At 40.7% G+C, this 26,854-nt stretch overlaps 1 protein-coding gene across 4 annotated transcripts; it reads right to left on the reverse strand.

The window, feature by feature from the left end:
• Nucleotides 1–94: 94 nt before the first annotated feature.
• Nucleotides 95–26,262, reverse strand: shtn2 (shootin 2). 4 transcript variants are annotated; one of them, XM_008427954.3, is made up of 17 exons: nt 26,084–26,262; nt 13,698–13,747; nt 13,263–13,323; nt 12,035–12,129; nt 11,697–11,934; nt 11,035–11,132; nt 10,639–10,720; nt 8,992–9,086; nt 5,673–5,825; nt 5,372–5,591; nt 4,046–4,175; nt 3,238–3,293; nt 2,941–3,038; nt 2,830–2,850; nt 2,670–2,723; nt 2,418–2,568; nt 95–389 (listed from the first exon to the last, which is right to left on the reverse strand). In XM_008427954.3, exons 3-17 carry the CDS (start codon nt 13,315–13,317, stop codon nt 199–201), a joined length of 1,737 nt encoding a protein of 578 aa, XP_008426176.2. In that variant the 5' UTR covers nt 13,318–13,323; nt 13,698–13,747; nt 26,084–26,262; the 3' UTR covers nt 95–198. The 4 variants fall into 4 exon arrangements, with proteins under 4 accessions (XP_008426176.2, XP_008426177.2, XP_017163940.2 ...); XM_008427955.3 differs by lacking the exon at nt 26,084–26,262 and adding an exon at nt 17,488–17,522; XM_017308451.2 differs by lacking the exon at nt 26,084–26,262 and adding an exon at nt 16,184–17,448.
• Nucleotides 26,263–26,854: the final 592 nt, after the last annotated feature.

Below are 26,854 nucleotides of genomic sequence, written 5' to 3' on the forward strand. Positions count from 1 at the left end.
AGGACCGGCTTTTTTCCAGCTAAGGTCAAACATCACTCTATAGTGATATCCTTTGATTAAAGGAGTAAAAATGACTACAAGAAGAACAGAACAGTTCGTTTAATACGTGTTTTATTTGAACAATAACCAAAAAAATAAAAATAAAAAAAATCAGGCAGTAATCGCTGTAGCTACAGGAGTGCGTCTTTACGTAAGGCGTTACGATGGCACTTTTTGTTGGAGAGGATGCTGTACGCCTCCGTGGCTGACGATCAGCGCTGACGCTCTGATGCGGGAATCTCTCTTCTCCCTGTTTTGCTTCAGCCTCCGGAGCACAGGTGCACTGCCACTCTCACCGGCCCAGGGACAGTCACCTGCCGCTGGGACATGCTGCTGGCCCGGCTGGAGATCTGACCGAGAGAGATGAGCACACATTCAGGTTAGGCACGAAGCGGAAGAATGAGAGCTACGGGACGCACCGGAACACATCCGTTCGGACAAAGATGCTCGTTTCGGATGTACAGGGAGCTCTCGGTCTCTGTCCTTCTGCAGTCGGACACCATGCAGCAGTTCCTTTATTTTAAAGATCAAATTCTTTCACTTTTGTGTAGGTAAAGTCGTTTTTTATGACGCAGCAGTGCAAACAAACACAACTTTCAGAAAGTCCTTCTGTGGTTTTATGAGACAAAACAACACAAAGCAGCACAAGATTAAGCGAAGGGAAAGTGACAAAAGCAAATCAGAAAAATGTGTCAGCTCTCCACGACCAGAACTTTCTAAAACTACATTTCACAGATGTTAACAGATAGAAGAGACCGATTTTGTTATTTATTGGTATTTGACTCTTATCTTTTGGTCTTTAACTCCATCTGTCCTTCCATCAACTTCATCCATCTTTTATTCCACCAGTGAAGAGACGTAACCCCGCAGCATGATGCTACCACCCCCATGTTTCGCAGCAGGAATGGTGTGTTAGTGTGTGTTTGTGTTGGTTTCCCACCACGAATATCATTATTTTTGAGTGTCGACCAAAAATATTACAGCTTCCACATGTTTGAAAACCAACTTTCTTTTTGCCGCCGTTTCATAAAAGTCAGGCTTGTTGCGTGAACAACTCGTTGTTTTCCTAGCGGCAGATCGCCCGTACGTCTGTCCTTGTGGGTTTGCAGTTAGCAGCACGGATTCAATACTGATGTCATCTCAGGGCATTTTTGCACAAATATACTGTCAGTTCACTCAAACGTACACTTTCAAAGTCAAGTAAATACATTCTAATAATCTTAGCTATGAAACAATGCAGAGTTCATTACTCTACAGCAGGGGTGCCCAAAGTGGGTCCTGGAGGGCCGGCATCCTGCATGTTTTAGTTCTCTCCCTGGTTTAACGCGCCTGGATCAAATGATGGCTCGTTAGAAGGTCTAAGAAGAACAATTGACATGCTGAAAAGGTTGTTGCTACCACCAGGGAGAGAGCTGAAACGTGAAGGATGTCGGCCCTCCAGGACCCACTTTGGGCAACCGCTGCTCTAGAGGGAGAAATGTTTCCTGAGAATATCTGGCAGATAATGAATCCCTGACTTTGCAGCGATGCGCTCATCTTCTTTCCATGTGAGATTCAAGATGATTGAACAGAGTACAGTCTTACAGTCAATAAGTTATAATTTGATGAGGTTTGTTTGTGAGTTCAAAAGTACTTTTTGACAATAATCTTTAAGCAGATAGTAAATACACTTCTCGTTAAGACCACATTTCCGTGTTAAAATATTTCATTTTCTTATGGGTCTGTAATTATCCCAACGGTAAATGTTGTGTTTTGGGGTTTTTTTCATCAGCTGGTAAGAAGAAAATCTTCATAATTAACAGAAATAAAAGCTTGAAAAAAATCAAACTGTATGTAGTTAATGAACACAGTGTGTTTCACTTAGGAACTCAAATAAATTAACTTTTTAATAATTTTCTAATATTTTGAATGAGTGCAGTTTTTTTCAACCTGAGTGTGGTTTAAACTTCTCTACAACTTTCTCCCCTTTAAACCAAACCAACAGAAGAATCAAGGAGGCGAGACGACTGACAGGGTTTTATCTGCTGACAGAGAAGCAACTGAAGCTAAGAAAACAGCAAAAAGAGTGAAAGCCAGCCAATAGCGTGACAAGTAACATTGCAGATAAATGTTTTAACTTCCCAGGCTGCATTTTCATTCAAATATTTTAGATATTTTCTGCAAAAAAAATCAGCAAAGTGAGTTTTCTGCAAATCATTAGGAGTTGGGCTGCATAAAAAAACCAGGAAACTGCCAATAGGTGATTCCAAGAATAGGGAGGGATCCACTGCACAGCAGGAGAAAGTGGTGTTATTGTAAAATGTGGAAACATTTAAAGGGACGTGAAATCTTCTGCCTGGCGTCACCATGAGCACAGAGGACAGTAAAAGCGGCCGTACCGCAGGTTGGAGCTGAGGACTGCCGGTCCGGGTTTTCTCCCATCGCTCTTCTTCTCCTCTGGAGGACCAGCTGCAGCTCTGCCTCGCCGACGTTCCTGCCGATCCCTCTCCTGGAGGGCACCCTGCGGAGGTGCTGCCGCTTAATGTTGTCCTGTAACAGCGGGCGGCAAAACAGCGCAAGAGAATTTGAAAACTAAAACTAAAGAAAAGGTCAGCTTCTCGGCGAAGTGATGAAAGCTCGGAGCTTATTACCAGCATTCCCTTTAATTCCAGGACGGCTGACTTCCTGTTTTCACTCCTCTGGTCCTGTAGGAGAATACGGTGTTGGAAAAATAAATGTTTTATTAAAAATCACATAATTCTTCTCATAAAGTGAAAGAGAGAAGAAGAAAAAAAGTAATCTGTAGCTGACCCTCCATGAGCTGTCTTCTTCCTGCAGGCAGAGAAGATGCAGATACTCAAGACAGTTTATCAGTTTTATCTTTAGATTAGATTCATAACACGATCAGTGTGCATTATTTACCTGGATGTTTTTTATGGGCCTCAGGACAATGCCTTTCCTTATTCTCTCCATCATTTCATCCACTGCCTTTGCCTTAATGTCCTTCAGCGGCGCTGGCTCTTAAAGAAAGTCAAGTCACACGCATTGCATCATGGGAAGGAGGCAGCAGAGTTACTGCTTTTAAAAAAATAACCCTCAGTTTTCAAACAAAGCATTAGAGGAACATGGATTACTTTATGAGCTCCAAAACACTGTGAACCGAGTTCAGATTTTAAACCTCATGTCAGGGAGCAGAAAAATCAAAACAGAAAAACTCACTGTTGTTATCGCCTCTGTTGACTCGATGCTTCCTGCTCCTGAGGAAATCCTGCAAGCTGCACGTGGGTAGAAAGACAGTTCAGTTTTAGCTCTAATTGTCTCCTTACTAAAAAAAAACAACGAATAAATACGCTATGTGGTAAAAGTATTCATCGTCTGCCTTCTCTAGATCAGTCCTGCAGGACCGGTGTTCTGCCGCTTTTAGATGTTTCGCTGCTTTAACGCACCTGAGTCAAACAGGTTAAGTAATTAGCAGGAGTCTGGAGACCCTGACTGGATACTGAGGATGTGATTCAGCCGTTCGATTCAGGGACACATCTGAAAGGACACTCGACCTGTAGATGCCTGGATTTGAGGATCACTGGTCCAGAGGAAGCGTCTATTCCTTATCCAAACGGTTTTAAAACGATGTCAGCCCACCGTTTGAATCTGCAACATCTTCAAGGTTTTTTGATAAGATTGTGTTCATGGGAATTTTTCCAACCACTCTCCAAGAAGGACACTGCTTCTGATGCTTTGCGTTCAACTTGGCCTGGATGTAGATGTTCAACCACCACAATTTTAATGACTGGCGTTAATACACAGATGACAAGCTATAACGCTGGTTCTGTTTGTAGAGGTGATTCTTTACACCTGCTGTGGCCAAAGTGATCGAAACATCTGAATTCAAGTATTTGGAGAGCTACGCATGTATAGTTGTATTTATGCTTAGGACTGTTGGTTGGTTTTAAAAAGAAACAACTGAAACAGTAGTTCAACCTTCATGCCATCCAATGGAAGAGAGCAGAATGAATTTCGATTGACGTACTTGATGACAGGAGTGGGTGAAGGAAGAGGAGGAGGAGGAGGCGGAGGAGGAGGTGGAGGAAGAGGAGCAGTTACTTCCTCCAGATCTTCATTTTTCTCCTCTGTGTTCATCCTTTCCTGTAAGTGTTTCACTATAAAGACAGACAAATAGTAACACTTTATTTGAAGGGATGTGCATAATACTGTCATGAACAGGAAGGAGTCGTCATGAATGCTTACGACTGTTGTCATTCGGTAAATAATGACACTTTTAATGGGAAGTTGTTCTAAAACTTCCATTAAAAGCACATCAAAAGTGTCAAATTTGCACTAAAAGTGCCTTTATTTATCGAATGGCACTTCATGACAACAGTCATAAGCATTCATGAAGACTCCTACAGGTGTTATGACATGTTTATGATAGCATTATGTCAGTCTTATACACACCCCTTCAACTAAAGTGCTACCAGACAAATGAACTATGCAGAGCTTGTACAAGTTTTATATGACAGTAGTTCATATTTATATCTGCATAAAAATATAGTTCAGGTACGACGTGGCAAGAAATTGGTTCTTATCTCCTGCTAAATAACTAAAATCTTGACTGGAAAAAAGCACATTAGCACAAAAAACAAACATAACGTGTTGCAAAAACCTTTTTAATGCTGCTGCTGCTGCTACTCTCTATCCTGCTGTGCCTTGAGTGCTGGCGAGTTGATAACCATGTGGGTCTAAATGTGACGTCCTGTGTTTTCTTTGAAGAATGCGTGTCGGTTTCTGAACAGTGTGTGTAAATCAGGATCAGTGCTGTGGAAACCCATTAAATCTTCAGTGTGCTGCTGTTCTGTGAAATACTGAAGGATAAAAGGTCTGGCAGCGACATGTCAGTGCTGTCAGTTCAAGCATCCGCCATGCCATCAGGACTACAGCATTTGAATAAAGTTGCATCAGATTAAGTCATGTTGCGATTGGGTCATTGGTGTGTAATCTGTGCTGCAGTGGTGTCGGTTCTCTCCAGATCAGCTACAGCACAAGTTTGTGTGTGAGTGAGTGCAGTGCTCATGTGGTGGCATTTTTCTACGTTTGTAAGACTGGCTTATGTGGTGATCCATTGATGTGGAAGCGATATTCATGACTTCCAACGTCAATGAAACAAAAGGCAGTAACGATCCCGACTGCCTCACGGCGCTGCCCGGCGCGGCCTGGCCCGGGTTATTAAACAGAATCCAGAACCAGCTGAATCGTGCTTCACCGGGCCAAACCTTTACCGAACCCCAAGATTCAGATTGGTGCGTCTCCAGTTTTCTGTGCGTTCGCCGTTGTTGCTAATGATGCTTCAAGCTGTTACCTTCCTCTCTCAGCTCCGTCACTGACGCTTCGGCCTGAGACAGCTGACCCTCCAACGTCTTCCTCTCCTCTTCACTCTTCCTCAGCTGCTCCCTCAGCTCTGTAATTGGTGCGTCGGCCTGAGACAGCTGACCCTCCAACGTCTTCCTCTCATCCTCGCTCTTCCTCAGCTGTTCCCTCAGCTCCTGCAGCTCCTCCTCAGCGTCCGTACCCGGTTTGATCTGACCCACAAACACAGGAGAGACTGACGAAACGTCGCCGTGTACGTCACAAGTCCACGTTTCTGCCGCTGCGGCGCGCACCTGGTCCTGGTAGTAGCGCTGAATGTTGCACAGGGCCGTGTTGATGCCGCAGATCTGCGTCAGCGCCTGCTGCAGCCCAAGCCGCACGTCGGCCTCGGAGGCGCACGCCTCCGTCGCGCTCGGCCTCTCGGCCGCCTTCTGCTCCGCCAACATCTGATGAGACCAACCAAATCTGGCTTCACCTCTAACATTTTCAACCCATCCTTGTAATCATCTGCTTTGAAGGAAATGGAAAAGAAATACATCGACTACAATGAACCGCCATTAGAGGAAAATGAAGGGAACTGAATTGCTGGTTGTAGAAAACGTCTCTCCCCAGGAGGCTGTCACAATGCGGGGGGAAAATGTTTTCAAACCATGTGTTTGACTGAACAATGACTCGGGAGCCGTCATTACTCATCGGCTTCACTGTAGAGCAGGAACTGTGTAAACAGGACGGTTTTTCTGTGAGACAAAGCGTCATTACTCTTCCATTATGAAGAAACAATTCTGGCTTTGCCTCAATTCACTGTGAAATTGTGTTTCTTTTTATTTATTTATTTTTTAAGCCCGTCTTTTCATTGTGACAGATGAATGCACCAGTTGTAGTTATTAACTAGAGAATCAAGTTCCAAATAAACCTTTTGTTCTTTTACCCAAATCCTGTCAAGAGCTCGAATGTTACAGCTCATATCTCTGCGACATGGTCGTCGAACCGGTTTAAAAGCAGAAACAGAACAAAAAAAAATCGAATGAAAGTCACAAATCTATAAAATGCTTGCAGGTCTGATGAAAACTGACGCCGCCCAGGAACGCTTCCTGCCCTCTGACATCGGCCACTTCCAGGTTTTTAGGTTTGTAAAGATTTTCAGGGCAATTTTTTTTAAGCAGGAAATTTTAAAAATGTGTTTTCTGAAAGTGAGCAATGCACCTAATTTATAATACTTTAGTGATCTTAAATACGTTAGTGACGCATGCCCAAATTGAGCGCCAGTGTTCGTGGCATTAAAACCATTAAAACATGTCGATGCCCCCGGCGGTTTTCTCGTCCGCCCTGATTTTGACACGTAAACAATGACTGCGTTCCCAGAAACTAATTCTTTGGTTTCATAGGTATTTTTCATTTTCCACTGAATACATAAATACAATTTCAACATTCAGATGAGATTATAAATGACATTCTTGACTTTCAGCTTAATTTTCAAACTCTATTTTAATTCTGAGCAGAATTTATAAACACGCATTTTCAGACTCTGCTGGATTTTTAAATGCTATTTTCAATTAATTAAGGGATGTTTGTATAGACCAACGTCTGACTGAGCAAATGTATTTGATGTCATGAGCAAAATGATTGGTTTTCAGCTTAAAGTTGAATTTATAAATGCTGTTTAGAGCTTTCAGCTAAGCTTACAAGCACAATTTTCCTCTTTCAGATAAATCTGTAAAGTTTGTTCTCAACATTCACCTGAATTTTGGACTTCCAGTTGGTGAAACAAAAAGTTTGAACCTCCAGCTGAGTTTAAAAACAACTCTTTTCGTCTTTAGGCTGAATTTTAAAATGCTGTTGGTTAGTTTACAACATTTTCAAACCTCAAGATGAGTTTTAAAAATGCATTTTTTTGAGTTTCTATTGAGTTTAAAGTCAGAATCTCTGGAAAACAAACCCAACAACATCCATAAGCAGCTGTTTACATCCTTTCGCATCAGTCATTGGGTCTCCATGTTCTGTGAGGATCACATCATAGTTGTTTATAAAGAATGATCCAAATCCCTTTTACTCAAGATTTCTTATTGTTTTTTTATCTTACTGGTCAGAAAAACTGATCTATTTGAATTCATTATCTTTTCAATTCTGTGTTATCCTTCTGTTTTTCCTTCTTAGTGCACGAAACTTTGTTTAAGTTTGTTTAAAGCCACACAGCTCACTTATGATGAGAATCCTGAGGACATCCACTTGCCGTCCCTGAAATCAGTTAAGTGTGCATTTTTATGATTGAGTAGGCCACTGAAAAACAGGAAGTGCGAGCAGAAAAAGGGGTTTTCATTTCTGCGTTTTTAGCCTGAGAACACACGGCAGCTTCAGATTCGGTTTGGTCTCCATCGGCGACGTGAACTACGAGTCTTTACGTTGCAAATCACACCACTCCGATCTCTGGTTCCCCTTCAGACGAGAGCCGTTTTCACACAGCAATTAGCACAGTTAGTTCACACACACACACAGCAGAGCAAAGAGACAAAAGACACATCCGAACACACACACACACACAGAAAAAAAGCTCAAAATTGTTTCCTGTTTGAGGATCCACATCATTATACCACCACGCATGGCGGGGAAGAGGTGTGAATGGTTGTTGTTTTCAAAACACATGAAAACAGACAAATAGCAGCGCATACAAGAGGCATTCAGGGCACGGGGGGCCGGACGCCGGGGGGTGGTTGGATGAAGGGGGGTTTCTTTTACCCTGAACTGAGAGTAAAGGGGTGGAATTGTGTGAGGAGTTGGGGGTCCCTTTCACAGGTAAGGACCCCTGCAAGGCAGCCCATTGTGCGCCTGTCCGGTAAATGGAGGACGCGGCGCACAAAGGCGACAATTGCTATATGCTCGGCAAAACATAAAGGTGTCAGGCGAAGACAGGTTGTGCTTGAAGGCCGCTATTCTCCGGCGGGAGCAATGATGACCGCTAATTATGGGGAGGGGAGAGGAGGGGCAGCGCGGGAGGGGGAGAGATGTTTTGAAAGAAAAAAAACAAAAAAAGCTGCCTTTATTTAAGGAGCAGCTGGGACAAGAAAAACTGTGGCTCATGTGCGTGCGTGTGTGTGTCTGCGTGTGTGTGCGTGGGTGTGCGTGTGTGTGTGTGTGTGTCTGCGTGTGTGTGCATGGGTGTGCGCGTGCATGTGTGTGTGTGTGTGTGTGTGTGCGTGTGTATGCGTGTGTGCGTGTGTGTTTGGCTGTGGGGATCTCAAGTGAATTGATGTTTTCACTTCTCTGTCTGTGTGTGTTTTTGCTAGTGTGTGCATGAATGCCAAGCCTCGTTGAGAGGGCCCAAATCTGACGGGCGGTGTGAAAACAGAGCCCCCCCCTCTTTCATTTGACCTGCCACCTCTGTTGTACCCTGACACCAAGACCGCATGTGTGTGTGTAGGTGTGTGTGTGTGTGTGTGCGTGTGTGTGTGTCCCTGTCCTTTCTCTCACCACGGCCACCCGAAGGTCAGCGCCAACACCCCTTCTACCTTCCTGTGGCACGACCTGTCACCCTCAACGTCCGCAGGTGCAAATGTGTGATAAAAATATTTCTGAGGGAAGATGAAAACACACACACACACGCAGACGCACACACACCTGATGGGCGAAGACTTCGGCGTGTTGCCTCAGGCCTTGCTCCAGCTCCAGCTTCTGAGACATTTCTGTGAACTCCTCGGTGACAAGCTGGGAGACTGGGCAAACACAGGGGAAAAAATAAAAAAAAGAGGAAAAACAGAGAGATCCAGATTCATTATGGTAACACATCCCCTCAGGGGAATTAACGTATTATTTAGTCCGAGGGAAACAAGCTGAATTTTACTTTCAAATACCAATGTAAAAGTAGCATGTTGACTATTCATATCCGTTCTCATGACCTCACGCTGCCCGGTTCACTTCTCATTTTCTGCCTCGGCTCTTTCAGCGCCTCAGATTCTGCGCTTGCTTGTGTTTGCAAGTATGCAGTCATGTGGTGAGACCAGGCCACCAGGACGAGATCGTTTTACACTTCCAGGTCCATCAGCCGTCAACGACTTTGACGGCTGAGTGCAAAACGACCCGGGATGACTTACGAAACAGCTTAAAACCCGACTGCTTAGAGCTGCTTTTGGTTGGTAGCAAGTGGAACATCGATCAACATATTTGATGCGTATTTGCCTGATGATTTTCATGATGATATTTGACAAAATGTTACGACTGTTGCTTGTTTCATATTTGGTTGACTGCATGATATTTTTTTATATCCTCGTTGATGAAAATGTGCCAAATAAACTTGACTTAACTTATAAAGACATTAAAATGATGGCTGCAGTTTCTTTACGCAGCTGTGCACTAACGATGAGAAATTATTCTTGGCATTATTTAGACATTAAAATGTCTCTTCCTGGTAATTAACTTTTCCCAATATTCAAAAGTCCAAAAAATACATATGCAGGGCTGTGAAAAAGACGTTTGCCTCTTACAGATTTCTTCTTTTGTCACTTTTTTTTTTTGCCAGTGTTTCAAACCAGCTGGCAAATTTTAATATGAGACAAAGATGAAAAGACGAAAAGGAAACAATAATCCAAACCAACCTGACTGGGTGTGAGGATATACATGCTTGTAAAACTGTGGAATAACTGTGACAAACCAATTGTTGAGGCCTGGTGACTATCAGACCTGTGGAGTTATTTCAATGTGGCGACTTGAACGAGGCTGGAAAAAGCAGCACATCATGACGTCTGTCAGTCTGGAAAGGGGTTTTAAAGCCTCTTACAGCTTCAGGACTCCAGTGAGTTAAAGTGAGAGTCGTTGGAGGAAACATGGAGCAGTGATGAACCTTTGCATCCAAAATGACTTTGGAGCTCATTCGAAGGGTCGCGAAAGAACGTACGCTCAACTATTTCACATTTTGAGCTGCCGCCACAACACTGCGTAAGACTTGGAGCCTGTCTTTAACAAGACTTGTTCAAAAACGAATCGTATAAGAACATCCCAGCCCCGTTATGATATATAATAATAGCAAGTGACGGACATCTTCCTGACGTTGCTCCCTCCGTTTTAATCGCTCTGAAGACAATGGTTTGAAAAATGAGCACACATTGCACTTCTGACGTACAGATTTAAGACTTTAACCTTCCTTTCATGTCAGAACCTTGTGTTTGGTTAATGACTGGTGAGAAAGCTTACAATCACAATAAGTGATTAAAATATTCCAGTGCAACATGCTTGATAATAACAGAAATTAAGATTTTAAGGAGACTTTACCTCTTTTGATTTTGGTCATGGTCTTGGTCTGCTTGCTCATTTTCCTCAGGATGGCCTCCTTCTCCTCCGCCTCTGCAACAAGCTGAAAAAAACCCATCAAGGTGAGATTCTCTCCCTGACCTCCACTCTAACTCTTTCATCTCAGAGAAACTTTTTTTTATGTTTTTTTTTTCTTTTCAAACCATTCCCTTTACAACCACCTGCCTTATTCTTTAAACATGCAATTATATCATTTCCTCTGATCCTGAAATTGAAGATCCAGAATCTACCTGCAGGGGTTCAATCGCAGTCCCCACATGCACAAAGAGTCCAAAGCAGGAGCCGTCCTATCGGACTACAGATCCCCAACACGATAAAAAACAAACACACACAGACACACAGAGTGGTATTTAATACCTGCTCTCTGAGCTGGACCTGCTCTCTGGTCAGTTCCTCCACCTGATGCTCCAGCTGCAGCTTCTCAGCCAGCAGCCCGTCCAACGACGCCTGCATCGCTACAAACACACAGACAGACCCACCAAACTCACCATTAGGCCTTAAGCCCAAGTTGAATTGTTTTTAAGTGGCATTTTTTTGTATCTTCATCTTCACGCTCTTTGGAAATACAGTCAAAAATGATGCAATACATATTCTGTGCCAGTAGGAGGCGCTGACATCGACAGCTTCATAAGGCAAAAGAACAACTTGAGCACGGCTAAAGCAGTTCTAGGTTACACGGTCCACCAAAACCAACACTGTTGGTTCTCCTTAGTCATTAAAAAAACCTTTCTTAGAGTTTTTTAATGATCTTTCGTGAGCAAAAACTCTGCATTTATATTGACAAGAGAGGCAAAAGCAGAAATAATTTCAGTTTTGTTGAACATTGATGCTGCAAATTGCTTTAATTTGTAGATAGCATGAAGGTTGCCCAGATCTTTTCTCCTTAGCTATAATCAGTTGCTGGATGATATGCAGGTAAGATCTGGTTTTTATTTTTATTTATTTATTTTTTTAAAAAAGAAAAACAAGAAAAAATGATTTTAGAGGAATTAGATTAAATTAAGTTCTGAACAACTAACCTGTGATCTTGGCTTGACTTTCAAGCAGCAAGTTCTCTTCACTGCTACTTTCCCTGAAATTAACCAGACCGCCATCAAACACATCGCCATCAACCACATCGCAACCAACCGCATCGACGTCAACCGCCAGCTCAGTCTCTGGGTCAAGGGTCACAGTGACCAGGTGTTCTGGGAGGTTGGAGATCAGTGGCAACAGCATCTGGCTCTTTCTTTTCAGGGCCGTGTTCTCTTTGCTGACCTGTGCACCAGAGGAGACGACGGTTAGATGAGGAGAACGATGCAGCTCCACATTGCTTTATTTGTGAGCTTTTAATTAATTTCTTGACATGAAGAGTTACTTTGAGAGCCAGAGCCTCCGCGCTCTCCCTGCAGGAGCGCTCCACCTGGAACTGGATCTCCAACATGTTCATCTCCTTCAGCAGATGATTGGAAACTGATCACAGAAAGGAGAGGGTTTTTTAAAAATCTTTTCAGGCACAACAACAACAACAAAAACAGAAGAATCTTTGTTATTTTCAATTTGAACATCTGAAACATTTTGTGTGACATTGAAAAATCTACAGTGCCTTAGAAGTGTTCCTACTATTTTTTTTATTAACTTTTCACATGGTGTAAAGTCGAGTGATAGTCCTACTCCATTCCTCAAGGACCAATGTCTTAAATGTCTTAAATGTGTCCGTGCTCCAGCAGATCCAAAGCATGTCAGCTGGTTCTGTTAATGATCCATTCATCTCATACTGGTGTGTTGAATCAGGAAAAATATGTAAATCATGCAGCACATCATCCTTTGGGGACTTTCAAGTTTGTTTGTGATTTTTTTTAAATGCTCCCCGTTCTTGCAGAGGAGAATTTAAAATACTTTACAGGGAAAAAATAGATAAAATAGATGGAAGTGGAACAATATTTGGTGTTCAATTTCCCTATTTAGCCCTCTTTATTTTAATACCCTTAAATGATGAAATGGTTTTTATGATGGAACAGTTTAGATTAAAGCATATTAGTGTTGTACTTCCCCAAATCTAATAGAAAATTGGAGGCAAAACTTTAATAAATGGTTGAAATAAATCTTTTTTTTTTATGTCCAAGCGGAAAAGTAGAAAGAAGAAAAATTCCTTCACCAGAGAAGTTTCTACAAAGTATTGACTCAAGAGGGCTCAATAGAAATGCATGTCTCAGTTTTTATTTTTATTTTTTGTGAACTATGAAACACGTTGAAACATTATTACATCCGTGATTGAACACTTCTTTTATGTTAGCCAGTCATGTAGTGTTACCATGAAATACAATAAAGTTTTAGGCTTTCAAATGAAAAAAAAAGTTTGACAGATGTAAAGACATTTGCAGGGTTACTGGATGTTTTTGATTCCCTCCTTCCAAAAGGAAAATAAAATAAAATAAAAAAATACTTCTGCACATGAACTCAGTAGAAGCTCAGCAGAAACGTGTTTCTGCTTTGCGTCGCTCTGTTTGTGTTTTGATCTGTTTGTGTTTCTGTTTGTGTTTGTTTCAGACCGTCGCGGGTCTGAAACAAACCCGCGACGGTCGCAAACCGCTGCAAACTCTCACCTTCCTCCAGCTCCATCAGCCTCTGATTGGCCTCGTCTCGCTGCTTCTCCAGCATCTCGCACTAACAATCAAAATCAGCGCAAGTGAGCAGAAGAAAACACATCAATCCGCTCGCATCAAATCCATTTTTATTCGCATTCCAAAGCCGCCGTCAGCCTCCACCGGAGGCACAAATATAATTTTGCCATTATTAATGCAATCAAGGCTGCAGACGTGGACTCTGCATTGTGCTTTGAGTCCGCAATTTTGGCTCTTTTTTTTTTCACCTTTCTTGCAGATGTCGTTTTAAATTACACCGGGGCATTTGCTAAGAAAACATTAAAATAGGAGCAGTGAAATAAATAAATAAAATCGGATGTCAACACATCTGAGCAGGATTCATCTTTTTCCTCATGTGCTGCTGATTGTCTCTAATGCACACTGTAACAGCAGTACCTGAATATCTTCCCAATCCTCAGAAGATAAGCAGCTGTCCTCATCAGAGTCTGCAAGGAGAAACAAATCCTTTTTTTATTTTTTTCTTCTTTTATTCGCACACAGCGGACAGATTGGGGAAACTAATTTGGAAAAGACAAAGCAGACAAGTGAAAATCCCCGCATCCCCAGCGTGGCTGGAAAAGGAAGTCCTCCCTCCGTGCGTTTCGCTCGCACAGATTAAAAAAAAAAGGGATGTGAAATTGCAGAAAGAAGCCGATCAACATGTTTCGGTTTCTGTCACACTGGACTCAAGTGACAGGAAAGTGATGAGACTTTAAATACCGGCTGCAGGCGACTTGGCTCGCTCAGATCAGATGTTTTAGATAATCAAGCTATGTAGTTTTGTTCATTAATGTAGCAAGAAAGTAAACAGTTGAATCCTAAAAGTCTCTCGTTTGGCTTCATCGGTTCCATCAGATGCATCTTTTGATTCCCTGTAAACTGACTTTCTCATGAAAAACCTTCCTAGCACTTCAATTATCTTCTTACCGATCGTGGAGATCTTGTGTCTTTTTTTTTTTTTAGCATTTCTTTGAGCATTTCTTTTTTTTTTAGCATTTCTTTGAGCATCGATCTGCGCTTGAGGTAGATACAGGTTAACTTCTAGAAAATAGTCTCAAGTATCTTTAAATCTTAAATAACTCTTAGCAGTGTAAAAATAATGGACTTCGTGTAGTTTTGAATTTGCCTTATAACCATTCCCAGATTGATTGTTGGCCACAGTTGCTTCTCTGACGTCATTGCTGGTGTCTGTCCGCCCTGACATCGTGTTAAACCATACAGAAATCAACCAAAACTCCTGTTTCTATATCCCATCAGTCAGTCATGTAGAATTATAATACAATGCAGTAAAGTTTGAGGCTTTACAGCAAATAAAAGCCTCAATTTGTCCTGATAAATAAAATTAAAAAATCAAAGTTTAAAAGCCACAGTTTACGATTACAAGCTTACATGCGAAGGACAGACTCATTGTCATTTTTGCAGTCTTAATTCCTTTTAAAAGTTTAATAAACAATGCGAAACAACGTCAATTTGTTTCATGTCTTTTCTTTTACGATGCTATACAGACACGATGTTTTAAAATGTGCTTCCAAGCAACATTTCTTCTTACAGTTTAAAAGTCTTGAAGGCTGCTTCAATTCCTGTTAGCCCAGATTAAGTCAGACTAGCTGCAAAAAGTTTAATCAAGAAATGCATCAAGCGAAGCTTTAAAAAGGCAAAAGTGAAAGAAATAAAGTTTTTTCAGAGAAGAAAATAGCATGTCTACTGGCAAACTGCCAAAAGTGAAACATTTTCTGCTTTTACGATTCATTATTTCAACCAAGTTAATCACCACCGATTTAAAAAAGTATATATATGTGAAGTTAATTTAGCAAGATTTTATTTATTTTATCCATCCATACCTGCAACTGTGCTCTCCTCATCTTGTATCCACATCTTTCTGATTGCAAGATTTCAGATGTTACACTTTTTTTTTAAAAAAAGCGATGTAAAGCTGTTCAATCCACCACAATGAATACGCTGTGATTTCTCTGAAAAGCAGCCAGTTGATATTGAAACTAACAAGTGGTAGTTCTGACTAAACCTCGCCCCCACTGCCAAATACAAAAATGAGGAACTTAACGCCTCACTCAAAAACAAAGCGTTAGTCGCAAGAAGTTTTTCTTATTAGAATAAAGTCGGTTTTTGTCTTAAATCAGTGGTATTTAGTGATCAGCAAGTTTCACGCAGTAAAAAGAGAAAAACACAGCTCTGCTTTATGTGGCGTCTTAAGAGTCGACTCTTGTCTCTCTGCTGCAGACTCAATGTCACTCAAGCAGCCGGAGCAAAGCAAGAGCTGCTTTCACTCCTCTACTAGCATCTGTGCTGGAGTTCATGACCTGTGAAGCATCAGCAGCCCACCGTAGGAACCATATTTCTGGGTGAGAAGTTGGCAGATGATGGAGGGCTGGTGGCACCGATGATGCTGATGACACACATTCCTCCGCTGTGAATAATTTACGAGCTTCAAATTCCTGATCCCTCACTCCTGTTTTATTCATCCACCTGCCTTCCAGGAGTTGATTTCTAGTAGGACGCCAACTGTCTGGGTTAAGTACTCTAGATTTACTGCATTTGGTGAGTTTTGGCAAACGCTGGATTTGATGAGCTGGATGGAGGTTAGAATTTTTTCTTTTTTTCTGAAACACCATAAAATATAACATTTAAATTTTTATTTTGTTGTAAGTGTACTGTAATAAAGTGGACATTGAATTTTCCACCACTTCATATTATAACCAAACTGGTAGAATATATTCTGCTTTTTGCAAATTTGTTTAATACTTGAATGTAGAGAACGCAGCAAATCTCTTAACACGACTTATTTAGAAATAATTCGAAAAGAAACATTTATCAGATAATGTTTCGATATCTTAAATTAACAGTTATTTAATAGAATTTAATACCTGAGTGACATTCATGTCCACACTCCGTACCAGTTGGTGGCGGTAATGCACCATTTTCGTTGTTTGCCAACCGCCAGTAAACATCAAAGAAGAAGAAGAAGAAGAAGAAGAGTCTCTTTAACATGACAACACAAATGGACAGAAGCAACAGCAAGTCTTAAAACGGCCAAATAGTTCAGAGTAAAATGAAACGCCACATATTAGAGTATTTCACAAGAAAACCAGCTAATAAGTGCAAATTATGTAGTTTCTCTTCCAACTTTTAACAGCTGTTTTACATCTTAAATCGAATCAGCTCTTTTCTAACCAGATGATTCTTTCCCTCTAAAGCAGTGGTTCTTAACCTGGGTTCGGTCGAACCCCAGGGGTTCGGCGGAGCCTCTGCCGCGGAGGTAAAGACACACTTGTGTAAAGTCGTGATGACGCGCCCTGCTTTGCCATCACTTGCTCCAGAGGATCACGTTACATTCCTTAGCCAATCAGTGCTGCGGAGGAGCCCTGATTGAAGGAGTTCCACTCTCAGCATGGATTTGAACTTTTGTCTTTAATCATTTCAGCAAAGCTCACAGTTTTGTTTTTTTTTTACCAAATTCTATAGTCTAAATCTGCTCCTTAGTTGCATCTTTTCGGGGTTGGTACTGCCTCTAGTGGTGTGGGGGTGGTAACACAACTAATATAATTACATTACTAAATCAGAATACCGCAAAGTATTTTGTGGGGGGGTGGAATAAGAAGGGTTCGGTGAATGCGCATATGCAACTGGGGGGTTCGGTACCTCAAAAAAGGTTAAGAACAACTGCTCTAAAGCTAACCTGTTGACGTGACGCTAGCACGTTTCTAATATACAGTTGTGGCTTTTTCAGACTGAAGAAGCTGAAAACATCTCCAATTTTCAGCTTCTTGTGTGAGTAACGCTGATTTTTGTTGTTTCAATTCTGCTTACCTTGTGCCATTAATCCTAAATTAATACAAGCAAACTGCTTGGCTAACGTCATCATAGCATACTAGCTTGCTAGCTAAATGTTTAGAGAGGTTAAAAGAGAAGGAAACAAATACTTTTGTTTACAATTACAGAACTTTAACGTTTGACCCAACCGACCTTTGACTCCACAGAAAATAATCTTTGCATGGCCATGAAAAAAGTAATTTATCACACTTCCTACAGAGAAGGTAAAAAAAAACAATCATATATATATATTGTTGCATATGAGAACCATATGCAGCAGTATTTATATATGTTTATATTCTATATTAAGTTTTTATTGTCCTCCAACAGTCAAAGAAAGAACTGTTACTTCACTCACCACAGATAAAGCTTCAATAAAAAACAAAATGTCCTCATTTAAATTCCTGCAGACACGCTGCTGACAGCCGGGCCTTTTTAGAAATATTTAAAATAATCAAAAGACCTCATTCAAATTTTATTCTTTTCTTCCGCCCCCGGGGTTCAGGAGGACGTCTTGTACGGTGCAGGGATGAAAAGCGTCTTCGTGATGCTTCGTCCTTGTGATTTAATGGCTCTTTTCTTCCCTCCTGTGCTGCATGCGGAGGTTCTGGGCTCCACCTGAGCACCAGAACCATAGACGTAATAGAAGAGTAGCCCCCGCATTGGCTGCTCCGGCGCAGGAAATACGGCGGCCATCTTGGAGCGGTTTACCCTCCTACTTTGCTCAATCAAAACAGCAGAAGATGCCTCAGCACTGAGGGATATTGTTGTTCGGATCGATGGACTATTGATGTAAAGGCTCGACAGACAACATTTCACAAATAAGATGGACATATTGTGTATATTCTGTGACTGGAATATTACTTTACTGTATTTATGTCCACCGGCGAGATACCAGCTAATATTAGCAACAGTGCTTGGTGTAATACCGGGTTCAGCCCCGCTATGAAGGATAACTGATATTCCGTAGATCTAAAAAAGTTAATTATTCTCTAACATTGACTTAGATTATCTGACACAAGAACCTATATTAGAAATGAAACAATGTAACACATATTATAAAACTTATATTATGTGTTAGAACATTCACCAGCAAAGTTTACACAGGTGGTGAAGACTATTATTTATATGTAATTCTCTCACTCTGTCAAAAGTAAGATACATCCCAAATCAATGTTTTGAAGGTTTTATAAAGACACGATATGAGGAAGAAGTGGGAGATATCTTTAAAGAGAGACGGATTCACTGCAGCACGGATGAATCTCGGATCAGATTTTGGACTCAATCTCTCCGGTGCGGAATCTCTGAAGCTAGAACTCGTCGGCTGGATATATATATATATCTATATATATGTATATGTATATATATATATATATATATAATATATATTATTCAGTATTAATTATTATTACATTACTAAATAAATTATGAACGGCTGTGGGCTTTGCAATATGCTCAAAATACATCAATATCAGAATATTCCATTCCTATTCTATTGTTATTGCCACTAAGCATATTTAAATATGCTGAACTATGTATTAAAAACATACTTAAAAAATACAATTGTTTATAAATGTAGCTTTGATAGATGTTTGAATATGGTTTCCAGTAACAAAAATGCGTGTTATGATCGATTAAATGCGCTGATACGTCATTGTGCCTGCTAAACACATAACGCTGAGTGGAGCGGTGGACCGCTCCAAGATGGCCGCCCTAAATCTCGTCAGCGACAATAGGCGAGAGCGGTCCATAAGGCATCTACTCTTATATTATGTCTATGAACAGAACCTCCTGCAGCCCAGCGCCGTGACCTTCACTCGTGACCCTTCAGCGTCTTCAGAAAGTTTCGCCATAACGGGTCGCATTAGCATCAGCGGCTGTCTAGAACAGCTGGACATCATTTAGGAAGTTGATTCTAATTTTTATTCCCGTGGCAATTTGGACAAGCAGTAGCTCAACGGGAAACCAGTATTCTGCTCTTATTAAAGACCTGAAATAAGAAAATCAACTGTGTGCAGTTTGCCACAAGCTGTAAAGAAGGACACAGAAACACGTGGAAGAAGTTGTTCCGGTCAGCTGAAACCAAAATTTTACTTTTATTGGCTTCATGAAAAATTACTTGCTGACAGGAAAACTGGTCAGATGTAATAAAGCTAAATCCAGAGCAGCGGTCAGAGGAAACAGAGTCTTTAGACATGCTAGTTGGACAAATCCGACCAACATCTGGGTATACAGATGTTGGAATGAAGAAGTCCAAAGTATATTGGGTTGAGTAATGGCCCAAAGTCCTTATTTAACCCTTGTGCGTGCGAGGACTGAGGCAAACGTAGAGGACTATGGCAAATGATACAAGTTTTACGTGTGTGAGGTCGGTTGGACCCCATTTCTACATACAAGGGTTAAGAATGCAAATAAAGAGCACACTGTTCAGTGTGCTCTTTATTTGCACATTGAAAATGAAACAGTTTCATTTTCCTCCCACATTACATTTATGCCATGCTTACATTACATTTATCCCCAATAAACAACCCAATCGAAGGTTGTTGTAGTGTGAGAACGTCCTTAAAACTCCTAAGGATGTGAACACTTTTTAAAGGCATTTTGCAAGTTGAGTATTTCTTCACACGTTTGTGCTGAGATCAGATTTTTCTTCAGTTCTTTCCTCATTGAACCGCGCGGACGATCCGAGACTCTGTGAAGTCACGCAGCGTGAAGTAGCTAATGTGCTTTCAGCTGTGAGCCGCAGCCTGCATGTGCTGCTACGCACTGATGACCGAGCACCGTGCAGGCGAGGGCAGAGAGGAGTTGAGCGAGTGTTGTCCTCGGACTATAAATCGATGGCACACCAACAACGCAGACGAGCTGAGGAAACGACGCAGTTCGAAAATGAAGCGGCTGCTGTCCCATCGAAGAGCGGCGAGCTGACCTGTCCATGTTTGACATCAGTCACAACAGGCATTTCATTTCATTTCAGATTTGGACATCACCGTAGATAAATTTCAGCCCGACTACATTGAAATATTTTTTTAATCTGGCATCGCTGCTGTTCATAAAAGAAAGAGAAAAAGCTGAAAAGCCGATGTTAAAAGTTCAAGTTCGCGGTCATCTGAGGACACGAAACACGTGCAACCCACTAATCTGCCTCTGAACTGTGGCCCTAACCGTTCCCTCTGCCGTTTCCTATTGAGGGATATAAATAGTGTATGTGCGCTCAACTTTTATTTGACGCCATGTGATGTTTACACAAAATGAAATAATCTGACCCCTGAAAAAAAAAAAAACAAGAAGGATCCAGCCCGTGTTTTGATGTGGAGGATGCATCTTTTGTGATTTGTAGGAGGAACATTTACAGAATGAGTTCTTTTAAATCCTTGGCTGCCCTCAGCGTTTTACTGATTGTTACCTTTAAACAAGCTGATTCAATCATAAATATATTTTGGGATTAGAATTAGGACAGAATAACTTCCTTAATGAGGATAACTTTAAGTGTAATCCACTTTTCAGAGAAGCTACACTATAAAACCCTAAGCCTTAAACATTTTTAAAAAGCTTTTTCTAACTTTGCCTTATAGATATGATTTTAATTTATGGTGTGCAATCTAAAGACAATGCAGTTTCTGACATTTTAATCTCTTAATTTCTGATTTAAATGTATAAAATTCTTCTCTTTTGTCTTTTTTCTTCAGAAAACAAAAGTTTTTCTTTGCCCCATTTACTTAACTTGTAAATTATACAGAGGAGGTTTTTATCTATTGCCTGATTCAACAACTGGCTGCCACATTGATTGATTTTGATCAATTTTTATATTTCGTGGAAAGTTGACAATAAAGTGCTCCATCTGGGTCCCTTAGTCACATACACAAAATATGCTATAGAAATGTTTCAACATGTTTTATCAGTTTTAAATTAAAGAATGCTATCATTAATTATATTCCTCATCACATGGCAAATGTAAATGAATTTTCTGAAAATATTTAACCCTTCAAATCTCAGTATTATTGATTAAAATCTCTGTTTTTTTAAATAATATAATAATGTTTAATATTTACCAATTACATTTTTGGTGGGCATTGTCTAAGTTTGTAATATATATATATATTTGTTTATTTGTTTTTATTTTATAGTTTTTTTTTAATTCTAAGATATGCGATAAGTTGATTTGCAGCACATAAAATGCAATTTTCATGTTTTGTGAAGAATAAAACATAAAATGTTGAAAAGATTTCAATATTCTAATTTTAACGCGTTATCTTGAATTTTTAATGGGAGACAAAACATTGAAAGAGAAGCACAGATTCATTTATTTAAAGAAGGAAATATATAATAATGAAATATGAGATTTTACTGAATCTGCATTCGCACAACTAAAGTTATGTAACAAAAATAAATCTAAATCTAATCAAAAACCCAAAAATAAATGTCCCAGAGGAAGATTGAAGGTGAGCAAAGCATAAATAAGCTCCAGGTTTCAAAATGCTCTAAGCAGCAGAACGACTCAAAAACGGGTCACTTAATATTTCATTAGTTGCTTAAAGCGTCGCCAAGCAACAAAAAAAAGGGAGTCAATTAAAGGACATAATCTTACTAAAGCATCTTAATTGTTGTTTATAGGTTTTCCTTCCTCCCTGTTGCCTCACTTCCTAATATCACGATTGGTTCGAGCACAATGCGTGCCTCTCAAGTTAAAAAACCGAACCCTGGCAACCCTTAACGCCCGCCGTCATCTGCATGAACTCAGCTGACTGTGCTTAAAAAACAAACAGCTCCCTAATGAAGCTGAGAGAAAGTGACGCGGCCGCGGCATCAGTTCGTTTAATACTCGCAGCACAATGGGCCGAGGTGACAGATCGTTGGATTTCATCACCACTGATATGATTTTTGAGGGAGTGGAGGGGAGCGGAGGGGAGGGGAGGGCTGAAGGATGTGATTGTGGTCTGGGCTTTTGCATCCAGCGTGTGAAATTAGCCAAATCTGAGTCAGGCAGCGAGATTAGGAGGCAGAGGGGGGGGGAAAAATAATTTTAAAAAAAAGTCACACTCACCTGTTTCGGGGCCACGGCCTACTCAGCTCTAATAACTGTGTGATTGGATTATGCCGGCTTTTAGCAGCGCCGCAGCTGCAGCCGACAGAGCGGGCTCTCCGCGCTCAGGTCGGGGCCGGGGTCAACGAGAGGCCAGTGGAGGCCGTGACCTTTTTTTTTTTCTTTCTTTCCTTCTGCGGAAGACGCAGCCTTCGGCGGCGCTGCGCAACAGGAAGGGGAATGAAAGATTTTAAGAGACAAATCACAGGAGGAGGGGAGGGAGAGGTTTTTCTTTGTTGGTTTCTCTTTTTTTTTTTCATCTTAGCTCGGTGGTGACAGGTTTGATTTCTGGAAATTCACAGAGGAGGATGTTTGAATTTAACAGGGGGAGCGGGAAAGATGGAGTGTGCTCGAGGAGGGAGACGGGATGTGTTGTGACAGAAGAGCCTTGCAGATACTGCTGGCCTCCTGGTGACTCCACTGTACGCTGGAAACACAAACAAACAAGCCAACCGCTGCCGCTGCCTCCACCAAACCTATATCTGCTCCCTCACACATCCCTCCTTTCACAAAACCTATTCAGTTTTGTCCAAACAGGAATCATCCCCTTTTTTTTTTTGTAGTAATAATTTTGTTTTTTTGTTTGTTTTTTTTTAGAGCCAGCGGCTATTTATGCATCCTCCTAATGGGATTTTGAATACGATTCCCATTTGACATCATATCATGAAGTCACAGCTTCCAATGGCAGCTATTCCATAATCCTCACACAAACATCCGAGGCTGCAGGTGTAAATGAACGAGTCCGGGCTGTTGTTACTGAGAATAGCAGCCTGATTATTCACTCCTCCCGTGGGGGTGGAGGTGGGGCAGCGGATTTGTCTCCGCATCAGTTTAGACCAGGGGATGATGTCCGAGTCTATTGGAGAGAGTAAGTGACGATATTCCCCCTCTGGGATTGGTCTCAGCATAGCAGCGCACAGACGCCTGAGCTCCCTGATTGGTAAAGGGATTTCGGGCTTCTCAAGGACGAAACGTGCAAACCGGCATCGTTCACGCCGAAACACTCTCGTCCGGCTGGGTATTCCGTATGAAGTCTGATCTATAATCAATGGTGAAATAGTACGTCTGCCTTAAACAGAGAGGCAGCTTCTTCCTCACCGTATCTTGGATGCAGATTTTTACCACAGATGTATCCAAATTACAATGGCTCCTGGAAGATTTCTGAGTTATTCAGCAGCAGGATAACCCGGCTATGTTTTCTCATTATTCTATCAGAAACAAACAATATTGGTCGAAATAACATAATTTAGACTCTAGTAAATTTTCCAGGGGGCTTGCTATGAATGAATAAATGATTTTATCTAACCTTTTGTTATTGTTGCGCTGTTCCTGCCATGTTTATGAATGTCACTGTAAAACAATACAAAATAAATGACTGACTCTGCAGGTCAGTTTTACATTTTGGATCATTTTTGTGTGAACATTTTTTATGCTTCTAAAATATTATTGTTTGCTTGCTTTATTATCAAAGAGCAAACTAAATACATTAATATCACAATACTTTCTCTTTTTTTTTTACTTACTTAAGCTTATCCTTTTAGTTAATTTGTGTAAAATAAAAATCAATTAAAGAAATCAAATCAGGCAAAATGTAAAAATAATTTTGGAAAAATAAACGGTCCAATAAGAGGTAGTCTAAATATTAGAAAAATTATTGAAACTGTTTTATTTCTTGCATATCCACAACATTTTTTATTTTTTTTACTTATTTTTTCTTGGAAGCCTTGTAATAAATCCTCTTCTATTAAATCATAAAATAATCTGTTTATGCTGTATGTTTACTAATGTTTGGCTTTAACAGTAGCAAGCAAACCGTCTTTTCTGAAAGCGTCTCTCTCTCTGTGTGTGTGTCTGTTCCCTTCATGCGCTGTAGGTGGCGCTCTAGCTCTGCCATCTGCCACTTGTTGCTCTGCTCTCTCTTCAACAGGTTCCTCTGAGCTGCAGAGCTGAATGGCTTCATAAATTCACATTTTCTTCCTGTCAAACAAAGAGGAAGGTGCATCCTTCCAGTATCCTCTTCACTCCTTCCACGCTGTATTTTTATTGTATTTTTTTTTTGTATTATTCTATATTATTTCTACACCTCTGCATTTATCTTCACGGCTCCACACAGACGTCATGCGTGACTCCAGAAACAACGGCGCCTGACAGCAGCCCAGACGTGCCGTCAGAGCCGTCCCTCACTGGGGTTTTATAAAACCATCACCGCCTCACAGGGTTGAGTTCAGAGCAGGGGGTGAGGGGGGGACCGTCTGCTGGACCCGGCACTAAGTGGCACCATCTCTGGGTTTTTACAGAGGAGGAACCCCGGTGTCTGATGGTGATACACAGCCTGGAGCTCAAACGGTGAACAAACATTGAGCGTTTGGCGTCCAAATCATTTATATGTCTTTAGCAGCGGATCACGTTCTTCATTTGCCATTATTGCTTCTTTCAAACTGAGAAAATGTGTTGGATTGATTGTCTAATAGACTGGAATAAGTTCAAAATCAGGTCTGAAAATAGAAACAGAGTAATCAGATATAAAGGAGATGATATTTGTATTGTCTAAAACATAAAAAACACCTGAAGGAGTTGATTTTTTTTCCCTATTCTTCCCTGAATTAAGTGTTTTTTTGGGGGAGGGGGGTTTGCTAAAACGCTAGAGACTATATTCTAACTCTAAATTATGAAATCTTTTTTTTCTTAATTTACAGATTTCTAATTACTTGATTCTAGTATTTATTAAACAGGTAGAAAAACTTTTGAATCTGCAACATCAGTAAAGATGAGCAACTCTAAATAAATAGACCGATGAGTGAAAGTGTTTTTGTTTAGTTTTTTTAAGTGACAAGAATTTAAATATTTAGCACTTTATTTATGTGCACTAAAAATATATCAAAACATCTAAAAATTATTAGATTTGTTTACTTAAGAAATACAAAAAAAACTTCTATTTTGCTCGCTCAGCTTCTTTGTTTTTCTAATGTTTCGGTTTTTGTGACGCATCCAAATATTTAAATGAAATGAAAACTGGGTAAATTGCTAAAAATGACTGAAAACAAACTTTAAACTCTTTTGTTTGTTTTGTTTTGTTGTGTTGTTCCAAATATTAACTGGAAGCTGTAAATGTAATGGAAAAAAAAATCTAAGCAGAAATGAACCTATAAATTTTATTTAAAAAATTTAACATTCAAAGAAATGAATACATTTTGTTTTACAGAGGTATTACATTAAACTTTATTTAATAACCACATCTGAAAAGTAAATGAGAGAATGTAGAGCATTACAAAGATACTTTACAGAATTAAACTATCTGAAGGTAAAGAGTTATTTTTAAGTATTTGAATTTAAAAAGTGACAAATTTTCATCATTTATTATATAGAATTTTTATTTCAAAGAAACTTTTTCTCTTTTGTAGTTGGGAGTTTAAGGCATAAATTAAAATAAAACTTATGAACTACAACAAGTGAATTTATGAGTATAATTTACATCTGTGATGAGACAGAAAAAGTTTGATGTTAACTCTTCATTGACACATTAATATTGTATTAAGTAAACGTCAGACTTCAGTAATCTGAAATATCTTTATTTTAGATTAAAACTGCATGTTTCAACTAGAATGTTGGTTTAATTAAATCCTGGCGTCAGATTGTGTGTGCAGAAGTCTCAGTTTTACAGCGACGGTTTCAGCAAAGCAGCTGATGGAGGCTAAAGGACGGGCCGGTTCAGAACGAGGAGCTAAAGGGAAAAAAAGTCAGTTTTTATCTCTATAAGACCACACCCATGTCTCTGTTTCCTTCCATCTCTTCATCCCTCTATCTCTCCTCCCTCTTTTACGATTACACAAACACATTTTCATCTGCATCGTGTTGTTTCTTTTTTATTCCTTACCTTGAATTTTCTTTTAGAAACGTTCTTTTTCCACTCAGTATCCATGTTTGCAATATTCCCCCTCTTCTTCTTCTTCCCCTTTCTCCAACTTTTTTCTTTAAACACTCAGTTCTCCCCTCAAACTTCCCTCTTAAAACTCTTCCTCCCCCCGTTTCCTCCCACCCTCTTGCACCTCAAACTACTTCTTCTTCTCTTCTTCAGCGCCATTTCTCCTCCCACCATCCTTCCCAAAACTTCCCGTCCTGTTTCTTCTTCCCCTCCCCACCGCCCCATCGCAGTGTTTGTTCACTTCTCCTTACTTCGCCCACCTCTCCTCTTCCTCCTCCACCTCTTCCTCCTCCTCGGTGCAGCTGGTGGGGCCCTTCCATTAGTCCTGACATGCAGAGGCACTGATTCTGTAAAGGTCGTGACCTCTCGCAGTAGGCTGCGCCAGGGCTTAGCGCGACACTCTTGCACATCTGCGTGCCCTGGGTTGCCCATTACATGCATAGCTTGCCCTTTACACACACACACACACACACGACCACAAAACTGCAAAGAAACAAACCCCCCACACACACACACACACTCACACACACACACCGTTAGATGAACACACACAACGCTGGCCCACTCTCATCAATGCTGACAAGACTTAACCCCTCCTTCGGTAGCACCAACTGAGTTCACAGCAGCTCTGTGCGTGCATGCGTGCGTGCGTGTGTGTGTGTGTGTGCATGTGTGTATAAGAAAGAAAGTCAGATGTGCAGAGGGAGAAACCCTGATTAATTG

This window comes from Poecilia reticulata, chromosome 18 (assembly GCF_904066995.2).
Source record: "Poecilia reticulata chromosome 18, P_reticulata-male-v2, whole genome shotgun sequence".
Lineage (NCBI taxonomy): Eukaryota > Metazoa > Chordata > Actinopteri > Cyprinodontiformes > Poeciliidae > Poecilia > Poecilia reticulata.